At 42.2% G+C, this 17,022-nt stretch overlaps 1 protein-coding gene across 1 annotated transcript in view; it reads right to left on the bottom strand.

Annotated features, from left to right (window-relative positions):
- The window catches only part of MSRB2 (methionine sulfoxide reductase B2), a 51,740-nt gene extending 35,423 nt beyond the window's left edge, over positions 1 to 16,317 (bottom strand). The window contains exon 1 of the mRNA XM_039877627.1: positions 16,076 to 16,317. Within this exon, the coding sequence (XP_039733561.1) occupies positions 16,076 to 16,317 (242 nt within the window). The remainder of the gene's footprint in view (positions 1 to 16,075) is intronic.
- Between the last annotated feature and the right edge of the window lie 705 nt (positions 16,318 to 17,022).

The raw sequence follows: 17,022 nt of genomic DNA, 5'->3' as shown, positions 1-17,022 counted from the left end.
ACTAAAGAAAATTTTTATACAGCAGTAAATCTGCATATACTAGAATTTTACTTAAGGTGAATTAGAGAGGGGTTTACGTATATGAAGCATGTAAACAGCTAGGTTTAGAAAGCCCAGGTAAATATAGTTTGCAGAAAATTTGCTAATCTTATTTTCATCTCAGTTCCATGCTCATGTCCTTATAAAGTCTTATTTCTCGCTATTTAAGAGGGTTCTCAAAACCATGTCTTCTGCTCAGACAAGGCCAGAAGACTCCATTCCAAGCTTCCTAAGTTTCCTGAGCTTTCCAGTTTTTTCTAGGTCCCAAGAAACTTGGGAAAGCATCTTGGTCCCAAGTGAAGAGCGGGATTTTTAAGGTCTGTACTCTGAATTTCATCACAGTTAAAGTGATCATCTGCAAACCTGTCCACACCTCCACCAAGCTAGAGGGTAGTCACTCAGAGGTTCATGCAATAATGTTTTTAAGATACAATCTTCTTAACATTCATAACAAAGAACTTGAGCAGATAGTATAATAGAAATTTATCCTCCCAAGGCTATGCAAGTATTATGTTGAACGTCAGAGTGTGAGGGTCTTTAGAAGTCATCAGATTCAACCTCTTCATTTACATTTTGGTCAGATGAGGGCCAAGGAGGCTGATGTTTTCCCCAGTGTCACATACCTGAAGATCAGAAGCAGACTGACAGCTTGTGTTTTCTGAACTTCAGTATAGATTCTTTATGCTTCACTATGTGAGTGAAAGTTTCACCCATTCTGGTTCTCTTGCTTTATTAGAGTGAATCTATTTTTCAATAAGTTCTATTCCCTGGAGAACCTGGTAGAAGGGCCATGGTAAATAGAAATGACTAAAATAATCACATCTATTTTGTATCGAATATATTGATGCTGTCTAATTTTCTTAATTCTTAGTTTAATGCTGTCAAAACTCATATTTTACTTGAACATATTCATTTTTGTTATAATGAATACATACATTTAATTTAAAAGTATCCATTTTACTGCATATCTTAATAGCTGAATAAGCAGGTCTTTGCAGCCTATTTTGATTACATTTTGCCTCATTTCTCTTTATTTACTCAAATCTATCCAGACTTTTGGATGACTGAATTGCACACTAAAAGGCAGAACATCACACACCATTTCTCTGAAAGTCAAGTTCACATAAATCTAGTAATTATCCACACAGGGTATCATCTATTTTTATGCCCTTGTAAATAAATAATGTTCACTTGAATAAAAATCACTTGCTTCTTGATTACTTACTATTTATAATTTTATAGAACTTTATATATTCAACTTATGATTTAAAGAGGCATCGTCTGTAAATTCTCACCACTGTAACTGTAGCCTCATTTAAGAACATAAATAAACAAGTATTTAGTAAGTGCTTGTGAGAGGTTATAAAATCATGGACATGATATTGTTTCTGTCTTCATGACATCTCTAACCAAGGTGTAGTCAAGATGTAGATTGCAGTCAAGATAGAAATCCACATAAGCGGAAACATAATTGTGGCTAAGCTAGGGAAGTCAGAGATAGTTTTATAGTAGAAGTGAGATTGGAGGTGGGCATAGAAAGAGTTTGTGAAGCTTTCAAAGAGGAAAGCATTCAAAGCAAGAGAAGTAAAGTGAGCAGGCTATTTGTGGGCACTACGTGAGAAGGTAAATAAGAACCAATGACATTTGACAGTCTGAATTCTGGGCACTCTATCAATCCCTGTGCATACCTGACCTTATTTAACTGCCAATGATGAGGCACCGGTCGTTATCTGACTTAAATAGGAAATAGAGGTGGTTCCTGTTACTTTTTCATAAATGAATAAATTCAAGGCCACCGAGGGAAGTGACTTGTCACAGGTTCTATAGCAAATAGTAGGGTGGTAGTGATGGTGGTGGTGGTGGTGGTGGTGACTAAAATTTAATAATCTAAATGCCTGGGTCCATTTCATGTGCTTTTAGCCACTGTGCTCTAATACTGCTTCTACAAGGGGGATCGGATATAATAGGAGCTAAGTGTTTTTATCTATTCTTATAAACTGTGTGAGCCTATGAGACTAATTCTGATTTAGGATTTTGCAAATAACACTAACCTTGTATGCTTTCACCTGCCTTGCAAACTGGGCTGTAAAGATTATGCTAATGTAATATTGCATTTCAGTTTCTGCTCAGTGTAGGGTTCCTTAAACTAGACCTCATCCCAGGTTCTAGCCTTAGGTCTGGCCTCTGACTTGTATTATTTCGAGATTACTATTTAGTTGTGGATAAATTTTTGCCATCACCATGATTATTAGAGCTTCTAATTTTGAATTTCTAACTTCCATTTCCTAGAGGAGATGAAACTTGAAACAGGCCTTGAATAAGTCAAATCGAAAGAGGGGATGAGCATCACAGACAGGACGAAAAACCTTCATCAAACCCCAGGGGTTGGACCTGCTGCACGAAAAATATTTTTACCAGCATAAAATTTCTGGTTCATTGTCCAAATTCACACATAGGTTAATAAGTGGTGATTAAGTGGTCAGAACTCCTTGTGGCCAAACTTTAATGTGGCTTTAGCAGAACCCTACTGTTCTGCTTTATTCTGTTTTGATAAAGAATAAAACCTGAGATATGATCAGATCTGAATTTCGACTTATCCTTTGCAGGTGTATCAATTTAATATAAACAAAGAACATTGAACATTTAGATGAGATATCAGAGGGTAATAAGATTCCTAACAAATAATATTGCCAGAGTAACCAGAATTTAACTAGTCTTTAAAAGGCAGTAGATTGGTTAATACTTTAATTCACCAATATTGTGGGTATTTACTCATGGAACCAATATTTTTCTAGTACTTATTATGTACAAGAGTAGAAATCCTTTTTCTGTTAGAATATCTGTGTAGTCTATTAATGTCAGCGACATTTTTTTGAGTGCCACACTGTGCTGAGACAGATATATATATATATATATATATATATATATATATATATATATAGTTAGTTAGTTAGTTAGTTAGTTAGTTAGTTAGTTAGTTAGTTAGTAGTTGATGTAAAATGCCTGCATTAACTCTGATTTGTTATGCCATCTCTTCAAGGGAAAGTTCTGTTATTTAGTTTTCTAACTAGATTTTAGTTATTGACCAAACTATGTAAGTCAAAGTTCTTAACACTTCAAACACACACACACACTTACACCACTAACAAAAGGCTTTAGTCATGTTGCATATTCATTGATTTCTCCCTGAGGAATGCTCCACCAATCCTAACATCCTAGTGCCTGAGAAGCCATGCCAGCTGAAGGTTCTTTTGGGGCCACGAGGTAACATTTTCCTGCATTGTAAGACATGATGCATAATGAGCTTTCTTTTATAAGGCTAAGAGATAGTGTGGCTCCCAAACAATGAAAGAGCAAACCATGGCACTTACATAGTGAGATGGAAATATGGGAGGTCACATGTAGCAATGTGTTTTATTTTTCTTCTTCATAATCAACTTTTTAAGAATTACTCTTCCTGAGAAAAGTGAAGCAACATTTTAGCTCTTTTTCTGAAGACTTATTTTAATCTACTTCTCAATTAGATCGAATATGTTCCACGATAAGACTTAAGTAAACCCTGCCTTCCTTTTCTTTAAATTAATTTTTTCCTTTTCTCCAAGATAATTATTTATAAAAATAGAAATGCCTTCAAGAAGGGGAAGTTTGCCTCTGGTGTCCTGGCTGGAGGCTTCACAAATCAGGGCAGGGTGGTGAGATGATTCTTAAGAATACTTGTCATGAATTCTTTGGAGTTTGAGGCATACATGCACATGGGGGCTGTTGTCAGTTTTTGGTCCAGAGCATTCTGAAGGAGGAAGGTCCAGTGGAGTCATCTGCACACGATAGTAGCTTGAGAAGAAGCGAGGTACAGCTCCACCACAACCAAATTCTCTGTGCTGCATGAGCGAAGGAAAAAACATCTTCCCATGGCTCTACATGAAGAAGTATGAAACCTAGAGAAAGTGTAAGAGCTGTGGGACTTCCCAAGGGACCACTGAGCCAAATGATGGGGTGCTCCATTCTCAGAAAGAGTCAGAAGTGTGGACTGCTGGAGATGCTTAAAAGGAGATTAGGCTCCTGCTTTTTGGGGTCTGCAGTGACCCAGGGGGCTGGGATGAATCTGAATACTGTCCAATGAAAGGATACAAACCACCCATGTGACATCTACCACATCAGTCTAGATGACCAGTTTTAGATCAAACCAAAGGCAAGCCGGAGAGCTGTCATTTTGAATCCTACACAACATGTCAAATTAATCTGTTCACTTGCACCTGAATGAATATCCAGCTATATATAGTGTTATGGCAAGGCATCAAACATCAGTTCCTGAAAAACATTTCATTACCATAATAACTGCTAGTTATCAAGTGCTGTGAGCACAGCACTGCCATCATACTTCCCTGTCCTTCCTGTACCTCCCCACAGAGAGAAGCTAGACTCAGAAGTGGGACCAGCAGCCTCTTCCCTGCAAGCCATATGCAATATGCCAGGGCGGTAGAAAGAATGAACAAGAACCACGCCCTAGACCCCACTCCACGCCCTTGGCTCCCAAACTTGGTCTGTGTCAGGGACAGAGGAGCTGTGAGTCGAGCCAACTCTGTTTTAATAACCCAAGGTAACCGGAAATTATGGATTCTGCCTCAGATATCACTAGGAGAAAGGAAAAATTCATGACATGGAACCACTGAAAGTTGTGGCTGAGGGGAAATAATGTCTTTATATCTTCAAAGAATTGAAATTCCCTGGTAAATAATTTACATGTATAATTTATTTTAGAAAAGTTGTCATCTAAGGTAGCTGATTTTTTCTAAGTTTGGGATTTTGAAAGGAGCGAGGTTATTCAATTTAAAAAAAATTAATTTATGAGTTACCAAAATTTTTTCAGATATATGAAGTATTAGTATACTTCCTATTCTATTTCTTGTCTTCCGAAAAAAAAAATTAGAGAAATTACTGAAATCTGGGATGGATATTGTCATAAATAGAAGACATCTTGTCTCTTTAAGTACGAAGAAAGTACCACTTATATTCATCTATGGTTAGTGCCTTCGAATAGCATTTTTCTAAATGATGACCTCATAGATGAAATGTATTCACGTAACTTACAAATTTGAGCCGTTGAGCCCCTCTCACCTAGAGGATCTGTCCCCATGTGTCATGAGAAGAGGAAGTGGGGTTGATGAAAAATTATAGGAAAAGAAATGGATAACCCATTCTTTGTTTGTCTTGTATGAGTTCCTTTGTTTTAGTTAAGAGATTTTATCATTTCAAGGAGCCAGTTGCCACCAGAAACAAAAGTAAAAATAGACAACTTCCAATGATGTTAGTATTTTAGTTACAAGTCTGAGACTCTGTTTTTGAGGATCATTTGGTCAAATTTTACTTTGGCTTTGTAACACTTTCCACATAATTTTAATTTATCTTTGGTATTTGAGTATTTGGGATTTAAAAAAATCACTTATTACATTGAACCTCTTTAAGTAAGCAACTGACATCATCTCTGTGTGGCTTTAGGGACAAAGGATGATGACTTTTTAAAAAATGAGTATACAAAAATAAAATTAGATTCATTGCCAGTGCTCTGCCTTAGACTTTGCTGTGTGTGCAATGCCTTCCTGAGATGTGTGTCAGGCTACACTATGAAGAAAGGATGGAGAGAAAGGACAGAGGGAAGGTGCTGGGCAAAAACTAGAAATTGTGAACAAATGAACACATGAATAGGTTTCTCAGATTAATCTCTGACTTGCTGATCAAGAGATTGAACTTGAGAAGGGCTATAATAAATCAGGGACTGTTCACACTTACTGATTACTTAGAGCAAGCCTCCAAAATGAATCGGCTCTCCAGGATGCTTACTAGTTTTGAATCCAGAGATAGAGCATGTGCCTAGGGACCACTGAGACCTTTGAGGGCAGACCTGACCTTTATGACAAGGAAGGCTAAGGCAACGATAAAGAAAACATGATTTTAAATTGCCTTGCCTTTGAACAGCATTTTCTGATCTTCGTTTTTCTCATCTTAATTTTCATGCCTGTTGTGGAGTATGTTTTGTTACTTTAATAAGAGGCAAGTGACTGTCCCAAGATCACCTAACTGGAACCGTCACTCAAGCACAGGTCTTCTGGCTCCAGCTCCAGTATTTGTGCCCTGATGAGCTTAACCGGAAGGATGAGGTTAACTCAACACGGCCAGGGCGTCTCCCATAGGAGTGTACGTGTGGGAAGGGTCTCTCAACCCAGGAACTGAGAAAAGTCTTTCTTCAGATGTTTTCTTTTGGTATATTTTGGTATGTTTTCTTTTCATAGCCAGTATGAATTTTTCATTTCTCTGATTTTTATTTGGCTATTGAAAAGTCCAAGGACTGATTTCTGCCCTAGTCTCCACTTTAGGAAATTGCATAGGATCTTCTGGACATATTCCACTCCACTCATTCACCCTGACTTTCTATTCACATTTTCTTATTAACTAGTGTGCATATTATAAGCCTCTTCAAATTATTTGTGGAACAAGGTGGGAAAAAATGCATAAACAAAAAAGTTAATTTGTGACATCTGACAGCTTTAGGTCTCTGAAGGAAGAAGTATCATCTTGAGTCCTACAAAATAACATCTAACGATCCATCTTTTAAAAAACCTGCACTTGGATAAGTAATCAGCTATACATAGTATACATAGTGATGTTGCGAAGTGTTCAAGCATCAGTTCCTGGAAACATGTCATTTTAACAACTGCATTTTATCAAGTGCTGTGAGCACAATGCTGCTGTAGATACTGAGGGATGAGCTCGGGTTCTTTGGGTTCAGACGGGAAGCAGAGTTCTCTTCAACACTGAGGAAATTCCCAGGGGAGAGGCGTAAGTCTGTGCTTTCCAAATCATCACCCTGTGAAGCAAAGGAATGCCCTGACTGTGCAGAGTCGTTTCATCTGTGGCTTCTCGTGCCCAGCTCAGAGCTCCGTTTATTCTTTCCCAGAATCCTAAGATTGCCTTTGTCCCTTCCTCCTCTCAGTTCTGAAGAGCCAAGACTCTGAACTTTATAATCCCATTAGACCAGGCCATATACAGTCTTGAGAATCAAGGAAAATCTGGCCATTACTGTCTAAAAACCCAATCTCATCAGCATGTGTAAGAACATGATGTGATTAAATATGATGAACGACAGAAAGTTTAGCTGTGAAATAGTGTGACAACATTTCTAACAGACACTAGAACTTATGCATACAGCTGAATTCGAATGTGCTCATTCTATCATTTTTTTTTTTTTTTGCCTACAGTACCTGGTCTTCCTAGGTGGTCTCCTATCCAAGTACTAACCAGGCCTGACCCTGCTTGGCTTACGAGATCAGACATCAGGCTTGTTCAGGGTGGCATGGCCGTAGACTATGGACGGTGGCTCCACTGGGGCGCGAACCCAAGACCTTCTGTGTGTAAAGCAGACTTGTTAACCGCTACACTATGGAACCACGTCCTCTATCATTTTTTTAAATAAGCCAATCACTGAATCCTACCTAGGCAGTTACAGAGGTGGTCTTTGGTGTATGGTCACCATTGTTAACTGTGACAGTGGAAAGTAATCATTGAATGAACACAGGTGGGGCCCAGCTCTTTGCTGAGGGTGTCAAAGACCCTGACTGCAGAGCTCACAGTTGAGGGCATCATCCTGACACAAAGGGCTTGGCTAAAGCGGCACTCTGTAATTAATTAATGTGTAATTAGTTACACATTAACCATCTGTAACATTGGTCTTCAGATCTGCGGTGCTGGGGCTAGTGAGGGAATGGAGAGTCGTTTTGATATAGATATAGGTAGAATTTGCTTTCTCTTTTTCAATTTAAATATCCTGTGCTAAAATGGGCAATTCAATATAATAAAGTTATCACGTGCTTCCGAATCTCTTTCCTTGCTTTTGAATTGTTGCATTTAGATCATAACCCTTTACTTCTTTTCTCTGTCCCAGACATCTTACACATTCCACTGACTTTGGATATATTCAATGCACAGAACAAGAGAAAAAGTAGTTGAGTGTACCTTTATTTGGCTCAGATGCCCTCAGTGTGGGACATTGGAAGGTGACGCATTTCTGAATTGAGTGTCTTCCTGGACACAACGAAAACTAAAACGGAATTCCATGGGTTATTAATGAAGTGACTTTAATTTAGAGATTCTCAAAACCGTATCTCCTTTAGTTATAAGTCAAGGTGGGAGTTAACTTTCCAGGAGTGAATAGTATCTGCTATGTTTCTTGGTGCAGAAATATTGTGAAAGAAAGAAAGAAAGAAAGAATCTGGCTAGCCTAAGTGGGCGATTTCTTCAGATTCTAGGTCTGTCGTTCTCCAAGCGTAGCCCCAGTCAGCAGAGTCATGGGACATGTGACATGGGAACATGTCACAAATGTAGATACTCAGGTTTCACCATAGATATATTGAATCGGGAACTCTGAGAGTGATGCCCAGTCGTCACCAGAATGCAGGCGATTCTGACGGACAGCCACTGCTCTGTCAGCCTAGTGTGAGGACAATGGTTTTGTCTGAACACACTTTAGCTTCCTGTACTAGAATACATCCAGGTTAATTGATAGAACATGAAAAATTACTTTTCTTTTAAAGTGGCTTGTGATTTGAGAGGCACAAGTAACTCCTTGGCCCTAGTTAATGGTGTTCACAAGTAGACAATGATGTCAACAAAGTGGGTGGTAAATAACCAACCTTCTGCAGAGTTGCCTGAATCTGGGCACAGCCCACAGCTGATGACCCAACCATGGCCAAGGGCACATGGGACTCAAGCAACCAGACCTTGTAGGACATACTATTTCTTCAATGGCAGTAAACTCAATACTGCAGACAGAGCACTTTTGCCCCCAAATCACCCAATCCCTGTCTTTTTTGAATTTTTCCGTGTTCTTTAAACACAGTCACCGTTGTTCCTGTTTTAAATATATGTCTATGTCTGAATTTTACAATGGTTCCTATACGACTGTGACAAAAACTTTATATAAAAATAAGTGCTGGCATAGGCATTCGTAATAGATCTTTCTGGGCGTTATCCTCAAGGAATAGCCACAAGAGCATGTAGACCCAACCTGACCAGGAAAGAGTCTTTCTCTCTACTTGAGCTTCCTTCCGTTAATGAGATGGGCAACTGCCAAGAGAAAAGATGGTGCCAGAATGTTCAGCCCCTGCCTGCCTTCCCTCAGTTTCTCTCTGTGCCTGGAGCAGCCGCCACACCCTGTCTCCATGACGACCTGTTCTTCCTCTGGGACACGTGTGGGAATCGTCGTTCTTAGGAAGTGTCACCATTCCCCTTAGTATCCCTGTTGTCATTAGGAGACACAGAGACCTCGAATCAAATCGATGTGAACAAGGTTAGAATTAGCATGTATCAAATGAGACCAATGAGTAATAATTACTGCCTGTGTAAAGCCATTAAAAGAGTCACACCGGTCACACAGTTAAGTCCTGCCATTTGTCAGGAAATTTTAAGCCTCTCCTAATGTTCCCTTAAAAACATCTAAATGGAAATACTATTCCCAACCTACTCTGAACTTGAGCCTGTAGTTGAGGTGAGGTCTCTCCTGTCCCCAGAACAAGCAGACAGTTATTAACAGAGATGCCCTTCCAGCTCATGCATGCACTAACATCTGTTAAAAACTGCATTTGTACAGGATTCCATGAATGATTGATACAGGAACATATTACTTTGGCCATACGCAAGCTTTCAAGATTTCACGATGATACTTCCCAGAGTTCTAGGTTATGACAACCTGACTTTCAAAGTTACAAGTTAAAGCAATCTGCTTTCATCCCAGGCGGACTGTACAGGGGAGTTTTTCATTTGGAACAATCTGCTATTTAAAGAGAATGAGGCGGAGGGAGCCAGAATCTGTGGTTGGGACTCCTTCAGGGTGTCTGAAGGCAGCTGTGTAGCCTGGCACACTATGACTCTTCAGAGGGAGGGCGTTATGCTCAAAATAGAGAAATTTTCTCCCCATGTATAGGGTTTGTAGCTTTCCTGCCTGGGGAGGATGACTGTAGAGAAGAAACATGTGAAGCAAATACTGACTGTCTTGCTTGCATATCCCCCCAAAGAGCATTCTTAATGCTCTTGAACTTACATTTGCTGCTTTTAAACTTACATATATTGGAACTTCAAGGATAAACCAACAGGCTCAAAGCGCCAAAGCTGGCTCGAGACATGGCTATCGCCAGATCCACATCTCTCTCGCCCTTTGCTTTTTCCAGTCATGTCTCTGCAACGCTGTTTACTCCACAGTCTCTTTCACTCTGTGTTTGTGTCGGGGAATCTCACTGGATGCTCTAGACAGATGGAACATTGCTGTAATGTGCAGTCGCTCTTTGCTTCACGGCCTTCTTTTTACTCTGCCTACCTTCTTAGAAAAATATTTCTGGAAGTGAGATAGCAGAGAACATTTCTGTGGTTTAGTTGTATTATTAGAACAGAATCATTATTTCGCTAACCTTTTTTCTCCTAATTGAAGGCATCATCCCGGTAGATAAAAAGGTTATTGTGTCTGCGGGATTTGGCAAAGTGAAGGGCCCACTAGGGGGCGCCCAGCACCTCGGAATCGTCTGCCTCTTAGCAGAGACTGGGCAGGCGGCCAGCTCTGGGGTTGGGAGCCCTCTAACTGGGGAGGCTCTGGAACTGTTCCTGGAAGGCCTTCACCTGTCTATTAATGAGTTTGCCAGAGAAGAGCACTGCCAGTCCCCAGATGGGAGTGGGGGCGGGGTGAGGGATCGAGGAAGAAGAGATTGAGAAAACTGGTAAAAGGAAGGAGGAAGGGAGGGAAAGAGGATCGGAGGAGGGGAAGAAAAGATGAAAGCGAAGGAAGCTGCTTTTTGTAAGACTGGGGTGCCCCAGAGACATCGGGGTATGGTGGTTTTGTGGACCATATGGCGTGGGGAAGCGGGGGTTGGGAGATCCGGGGGCTGGGGACAGGGAAAAGCCAGGTTTGCGCTTAATTAGGAGACCAAGATGTCTCTCGGGTCTAGAAGGTCTTAGCTACCGTGTGGGCCTGGGTCTGCCCAGGGTCCTCCCAGGCACCTGTGTCAACCTGCAACCTCCATAACTTTATCTCTTCCCTCCGGGTTAAAATCCCTCCAGGGGGAGAGATAAAGTTATGGAGGTTACAGGAGGTTATCAAGAAATATACGGGTGAAAATCAGGACCCCATCAAGAACCAGTGGCCCATTTTCCTAGGTACAGCAAGGAAGAGGCTGGGAACCTCCAGGAAACACCTGTATTTTGCTCAGCACCATGCCAGTGAGTTATCATAAAGCTCTGGCAGAGAGAGATGTCTGGGCCAGTGGCCATGGCACTTGGCACTCCTGCCTGGCTCTCTCCAGTCTTTATAGAGTGTGTGTGTGTGTGTGTGTGGCTGATGTGTGTGTGTGTGTGTGTGTGTGTGTGAGTGGGGATCTAGAATTCATTGCATGCTCCAGCAAGAGAGACTGAAGGGGTCAATGGACTGACAAAGCCTGGGGTTAGAGCAGAGAAGCCAGAGAATGCACTGAGTTGGTGGCCAGAGACAGATGTCTCAGGCCGTGATGCCCACATAATATTCCCTCCCTCCTTAAAAAGAAAAGCCAGATGCCCACAGTTGTCCATCAGTGGTCCTCTCACAGGGCCCAGTGGCGCTGCAGACCTATGACCACCCAACCCAAGATGCCATCTTGGGGAGAGGTTGGGTGGGAGGCAATCTGCCACATCCAGCTGGGTCCCCCCCAAGAAGAAATATCACATGACAGTGGCTCTACCGAGTGGTTTCCTTGCTTCTCTGGGCATTGTGGCACGTGCTCTTAAGAAGTTTAAACCATTTCCTGAGAGGGGTTTATTCTTTCTTAGAGCCTCATTTTGTATAATATCATTTCTCTGTTTTCTTCAAGTGGTAACAAATGTTTGGTTTTAGTTTGCAAAGAGAGCCTAAAATGCCATAACCCGTCTGAGACTTCAGCACACAAACATCTGTTCGCCACTACCAGTGAAAACGTCTTTCTTCAGCTGTTGGCTGTCAGCAAGTCCTTGCGAGCTGGTTTAGTTGGACGAGGACGACTGTTAGGGAGGGCCATGTGGTATTATCCATATGCTATGTAACCAAAATTGTATTTTCACGGCACGGAGAACAGGAGCGGGACTCCGAGTGGATTTCGGATCAGTTCCTGATTCTCAGGCCCACGTCCCGTATCCCGTTTCTCCACCTTCGTTTTGCATTTCAGCGAGAGGCAGCCCTTTGCAATCCCAGAGTTTATTTGGCCAATGTCATCCGAGAATGCAACGGGGTGATTTGTGGTGGGAGAGAATGTGTTAACTGGGCCCAAACTGCTATTCAATACCCGACACGTAAACCGCTTCCTGCGGGGCTGGGAAAGAAGCTGAGCCTTTTGGAAAGTTTACTTTTCATTTTCCGAGGCCTTCCAATTTCTTGGCTGCAGCTGGGCATGCCCTCAAAGCAGAGGTGATACCCTGGGAAAGTAGAGAGATGCTCCATCGTCCAGCCCAGCTGGGGGCAGCGGGAGCCGGCGCCTTTCCAGGACAGTGCGCCCCTGCGAGGCTCCTAGCTTAGGGGGCAGCTCTCAGGCCCACGGGCTCGGCCAAAAATGGAAGAATCCTGAGCTGACTGGATTTTCCAGGAAGAATCTCATACAACAAAATTACCTTTTGGCTCCTACGCATTTTATCTTGCCAGCCGAGCATCCATCCCATCTCTAAGTATTCATTAAGCACCATGCTCAGTACTCAGGATCCGTTTGCCATTACATCCCTGGAAATTTGTTTTCCAGGCAAAATGAAATGTGGATGATCAGCGATCCTTACTTCTCTGCGCCGTGTGCTTCTAGACTTATGACCGGCTCTTGTTGAAAATGCTAATGACTTGGACACGCATGCCCATGGTTCATGTGTGATGGACAGAGTTCTTGTGATTTTTTCCAAATAAAATTGAGGGCTGAAGGGACTTGCAAGAAATGTAGCTTCTACTTATGAGGCTTCCCCTCAGTAATTGGGAAGGAGTTCTAATTGGCAAGCACGAGTCTCCCCAAATGGGGAAGAAGGTCATGGGTATGGGTGAGGCCTAGGTCCTGGTGCCTGAGCTTCCTGGGAAGCATTTGGGTGACTTACAGCAAGGAGATACTGAGCAAGCGACTGCACATCTACAAATGTATCTCCCTGAACTATGGCCTCCCCATCTGCTCCCAGCCTGGCCATAAAGGAAAAAAAAAAAAAAAAAAAAGCTAATTTGCAATGGCGTCATAAAAAGGGAAAATATAAGTAATTTAAGAGCTGCCTTATGCTGTGTTGTTCATGCTATACACACTACAGGCAGAGAGAAATTGCTCTCTCCCTGTGTTAAGAACGGTCCCTCAGAGCAGCCTGTTTCTGATTTGGCTGGACTAGTGGAGAATTCCTATGAGGCTGCAAGGAGGAGGAGCTCGTCTCTAGGACAAGACACTTTCTTTGTGATTCTGCCCAGGAGAGGGCACCAGCCACTGGGGTTGTTATTCAAGGCCAGTAGTCTTGTCATGATTTCTGGATTATTCAAGGCCAGTAGTCTGTCATGATTTCTGGATTATTCAAACTCCTCTGGGACACAATACTATGAATCTAACTATGATCACTATAAATTATTTTCTTTTCAACTGTGCTATTGATGAAATAAAGAGGGTTTATGATGAATCATCTTAGTAAGGAGATAGAGAAAGTTTTATGCATGTGTACAAAGCTGTAGATTTGACTTCTTTTTCTTTCTCTCTTTCTTTTTCTCCTGTCCCTCAGCCTCTTTTGTTTTCTGTCTCTGACTGTGGAAGACCTTAGAAATCATCTGGAGTGGCAGCAGCATGGAATTGAGGAAGAAGCGAATGGTTTGGAGTCAGGGGCTATCTCTAGATTCCTGTCATGATCCTGGCACCCAGTAGTTACACAAACACAGGACAGGTGACAACTTCTCTGAGAGACTCACTTCTCTTAGATGTGGATGGGGATGAGAGGCATCTGCTCTATTTCCCAGGTCTCCGTAACCATCATGTGGATCCCAACGGGACAGTGTTTAGTAAACCAGAAAGCACTTGTGGGAGTGTGTGCTCTCTGACCCAGCCCTTTTACTTCATTGGTGAAAAAAATGGGCCCCTTTAGTGCTCAGAGGAGAACTCGACCCTTGCACTTGACCCCAGCACTCACTTCTTCACCCAGGATGTACTAGACACTTTGATGGCACCCAGGACTGTGCTGGTTCCTGAGGGAGGGATCAGAGGAAGGGTGCAAGCTCTGGTGGAGTCCACAAAAAAAGAAAACACTTTCTTTGCTTTCGAGGAACTAGTTGGTTCAGTTTCACAGCTCCCTATGAAGTGGAAAGACAACTTCTCCTGTACTCAGAATCAGCAGTGCCAGGAACTTATTAAAAACCTTGGGCAAATCACTCTGCTTCCCTGAGCCTCAGTTTTCCCTGCTATAAAATAAGAAGTTTGAACAAGATAGCCTCTAGGAATTCTTCAACCTCTGAAACTCTACCGTTATCATATTATTGAATCTAACTGGGCAACAATTTTCGTTTTATTAACTTTAAATTTGAAACATTCATTTTCTCTGAGATCCTCTGGTTGCTTTAAACATATTATGTCTTGTCATTTCCATCTTTGACAATCTTACATCTGCAATAAGGAAGATAATAAAGTTCTTTCTGAAAAAGAGAAAACAAAATATCGATGGATAATTCACATAGCTCAGTGAGCTCTAAATAAGCTTTTAAGTGGTAGATTATTTGGGTAGTGCTAGGAAAAAAAATATTCTGACATTTGAGAATGAAAATTTATTCAGGACTATTGCAATAAGGGAGAGAGATTGGGCTTAACTCCAAATACTGTAAAGACAGCTGGGGATTTTTAGCTAAGGAGCAGAACGAGGGGGTCAATGGATAGAAAAATCACTAAGTGAAGACATCACGGGTAGGACATCCTTGTTAAACCCACTTAATGGGCTGGAGTGACCAGAAATCAAAGATAGGGGATAAGGATTTTGATCTAGTTTTAAGGGTGATTAGATATCAGTGGTGGAAGAGATTCTCACTAAATTTAGGATTTTTGCTACAACTAGACCAGGCAGGCCAAGGCCAAGGTCCAAGGATGAGGCCTGGTTAAAAAGAAGGCTCAGAGGAGCCTGTCCAAAGCTTGGTCAAGGAAAGAATCTTTGTTAGCGAGGGGAAATAGCCTATTTTCTAGGATAGTCTAATCCTTTTTAGATTAGACTATGGGATAATTAGTTCTTCATATTTGTTTTACAAATAAACGATGGAGGAGAGGAGTGGGGAGTAGTGGAATTCTACTGTGGTTAATAAGGCACAATCCTCAGATCACCCACGTGGTGGGCACTCATATTTGCAGGGGAGCTTGGAATCTCGGATTACATGATATGGAATGAAACCACAGCTGAGTCAACCACCTGGACTAGGCTGACCCCTGTGCTTCCATAAAAAATAGCTGCCGTGACACAATGTTTACTCTGAAAAGATAACTACTAGAATGTTTCTCGCTTTGCTCACAGATCTGTCATTTTTTGCACAGGAAAAAAGTTTTAATAACCTTTCGTATTATTGACTAGTATTCAGAATGTACTAAGTAAATATCACTGTGTAGATACATATTGCATTGTCTACACTGCCGGCTTCTATGCCCTGCCCTTTTTAGTACCTCTCCGTCCCCATGCATGTTTACGATCTTTGGTTCTGGAAGTTCAACGATACTGTCTATAGAGCAATTGAAAAAGGTGAACATGTTTTCTTGGGCCCTAATCCACTCTTTCAGTTACTTTTCTTTCTTTTATTTTATAGCTTTTTTAATTTAGGCTTTAAAGTAACCTTTTTGATCTTGGCAGCATACCCTTTGGGCATCAAAGACGGTTGACACCACTGCTTCTCCCAAGCTCTGCATTTTAGCCTTATACCAAGTGATGTCTTTGTAGACCCTGAAGTGATTCAACCTGAGGTCATCGCCTTCTGGGTTGACCTTTAGTGTTTGCAAAACACCCGGATATAGTGGTTTGGGAGTATACTTACTTTCTTATTTTGCCACCAGCACCATCTGATGGCATTGTCCCCAGTTTATAATGATGAATAGGCATGGCGTATTTGCAGTCCCTTTGCAACTTCGTAGTGATGACTGATCTGGGAGCCACGCAGTCAGTTATCTGCAAGGTCCAGGAGGGTTTGAGCAGGGCAGCACTGGCCAAGGCAGCCACACTCGTCCTTCCTGTCACGGTGTGGTGAGCCTGCTGCTCAAAGATGTGGCAATTCCACATGTATACTTTGCACCCATGGGATCAAGGCCTTTACTTGAGCCGTGTATCCCCATCTGCATGCGGTACCCCTGCAGCAGAACCACACACCTCAGACTGGAGTTGTACAAATGCGCGAGGAGGTCGGGTCCCTGGCAGGGAGTCATGAGCAGAAGTCTCTTAATGGAGCAGGACATGTGGAGATACAGGGGGTGTGCGATCCTGGCGCTTCCAAGGCAATAAAGGAACTTTCCAGACAGCCGACGAGCAGTGTCTCCATCTTCACATCCCCCACAAAATATTTAGATGGACAAGGGATCTGAGTTCCATCCAATTTCTCGGTTTTCAGTCTGTGTCTCTGGGTGTTTCATCCGTGGTCCCTGGGCATCATGGTGAATCAGATCCAGAAACCTGTCATCTGCAGGTTCTTCTCGGTTATCGTGCCGAGACGTGGGCTTTCTGGCGATTGTGTGAACTGTGCACTGCAGACACTGCAGGATGAAATCTTCCAGGCCTCGATGGCTTTTCGTGTTAATCCTCCCGGAGACTGGATTACAGGCATTCCACTCTTCACTCTTCTCTATCTTCTCTGTGACCGGTCCTGCTGTTTGCTCTGTGGCCACAGGCCAAGTTCCATGCAGCAGCGAGTTACAAAGGTGGAAGCCTCTGCAGGCCGGCTGACCAGGCGAGAGAGGAAAGAATCGGAGTCTCTAGAAAAAGGAACATGTT

This window comes from Pteropus medius, unplaced genomic scaffold (genome assembly GCF_902729225.1).
Source record: "Pteropus medius unplaced genomic scaffold, Ma_sr-lr_union100, whole genome shotgun sequence".
Lineage (NCBI taxonomy): Eukaryota > Metazoa > Chordata > Mammalia > Chiroptera > Pteropodidae > Pteropus > Pteropus medius.
Note: the sequence above shows the minus strand (reverse complement) of the source record. Positions and strands in the feature narration are given on the sequence as shown.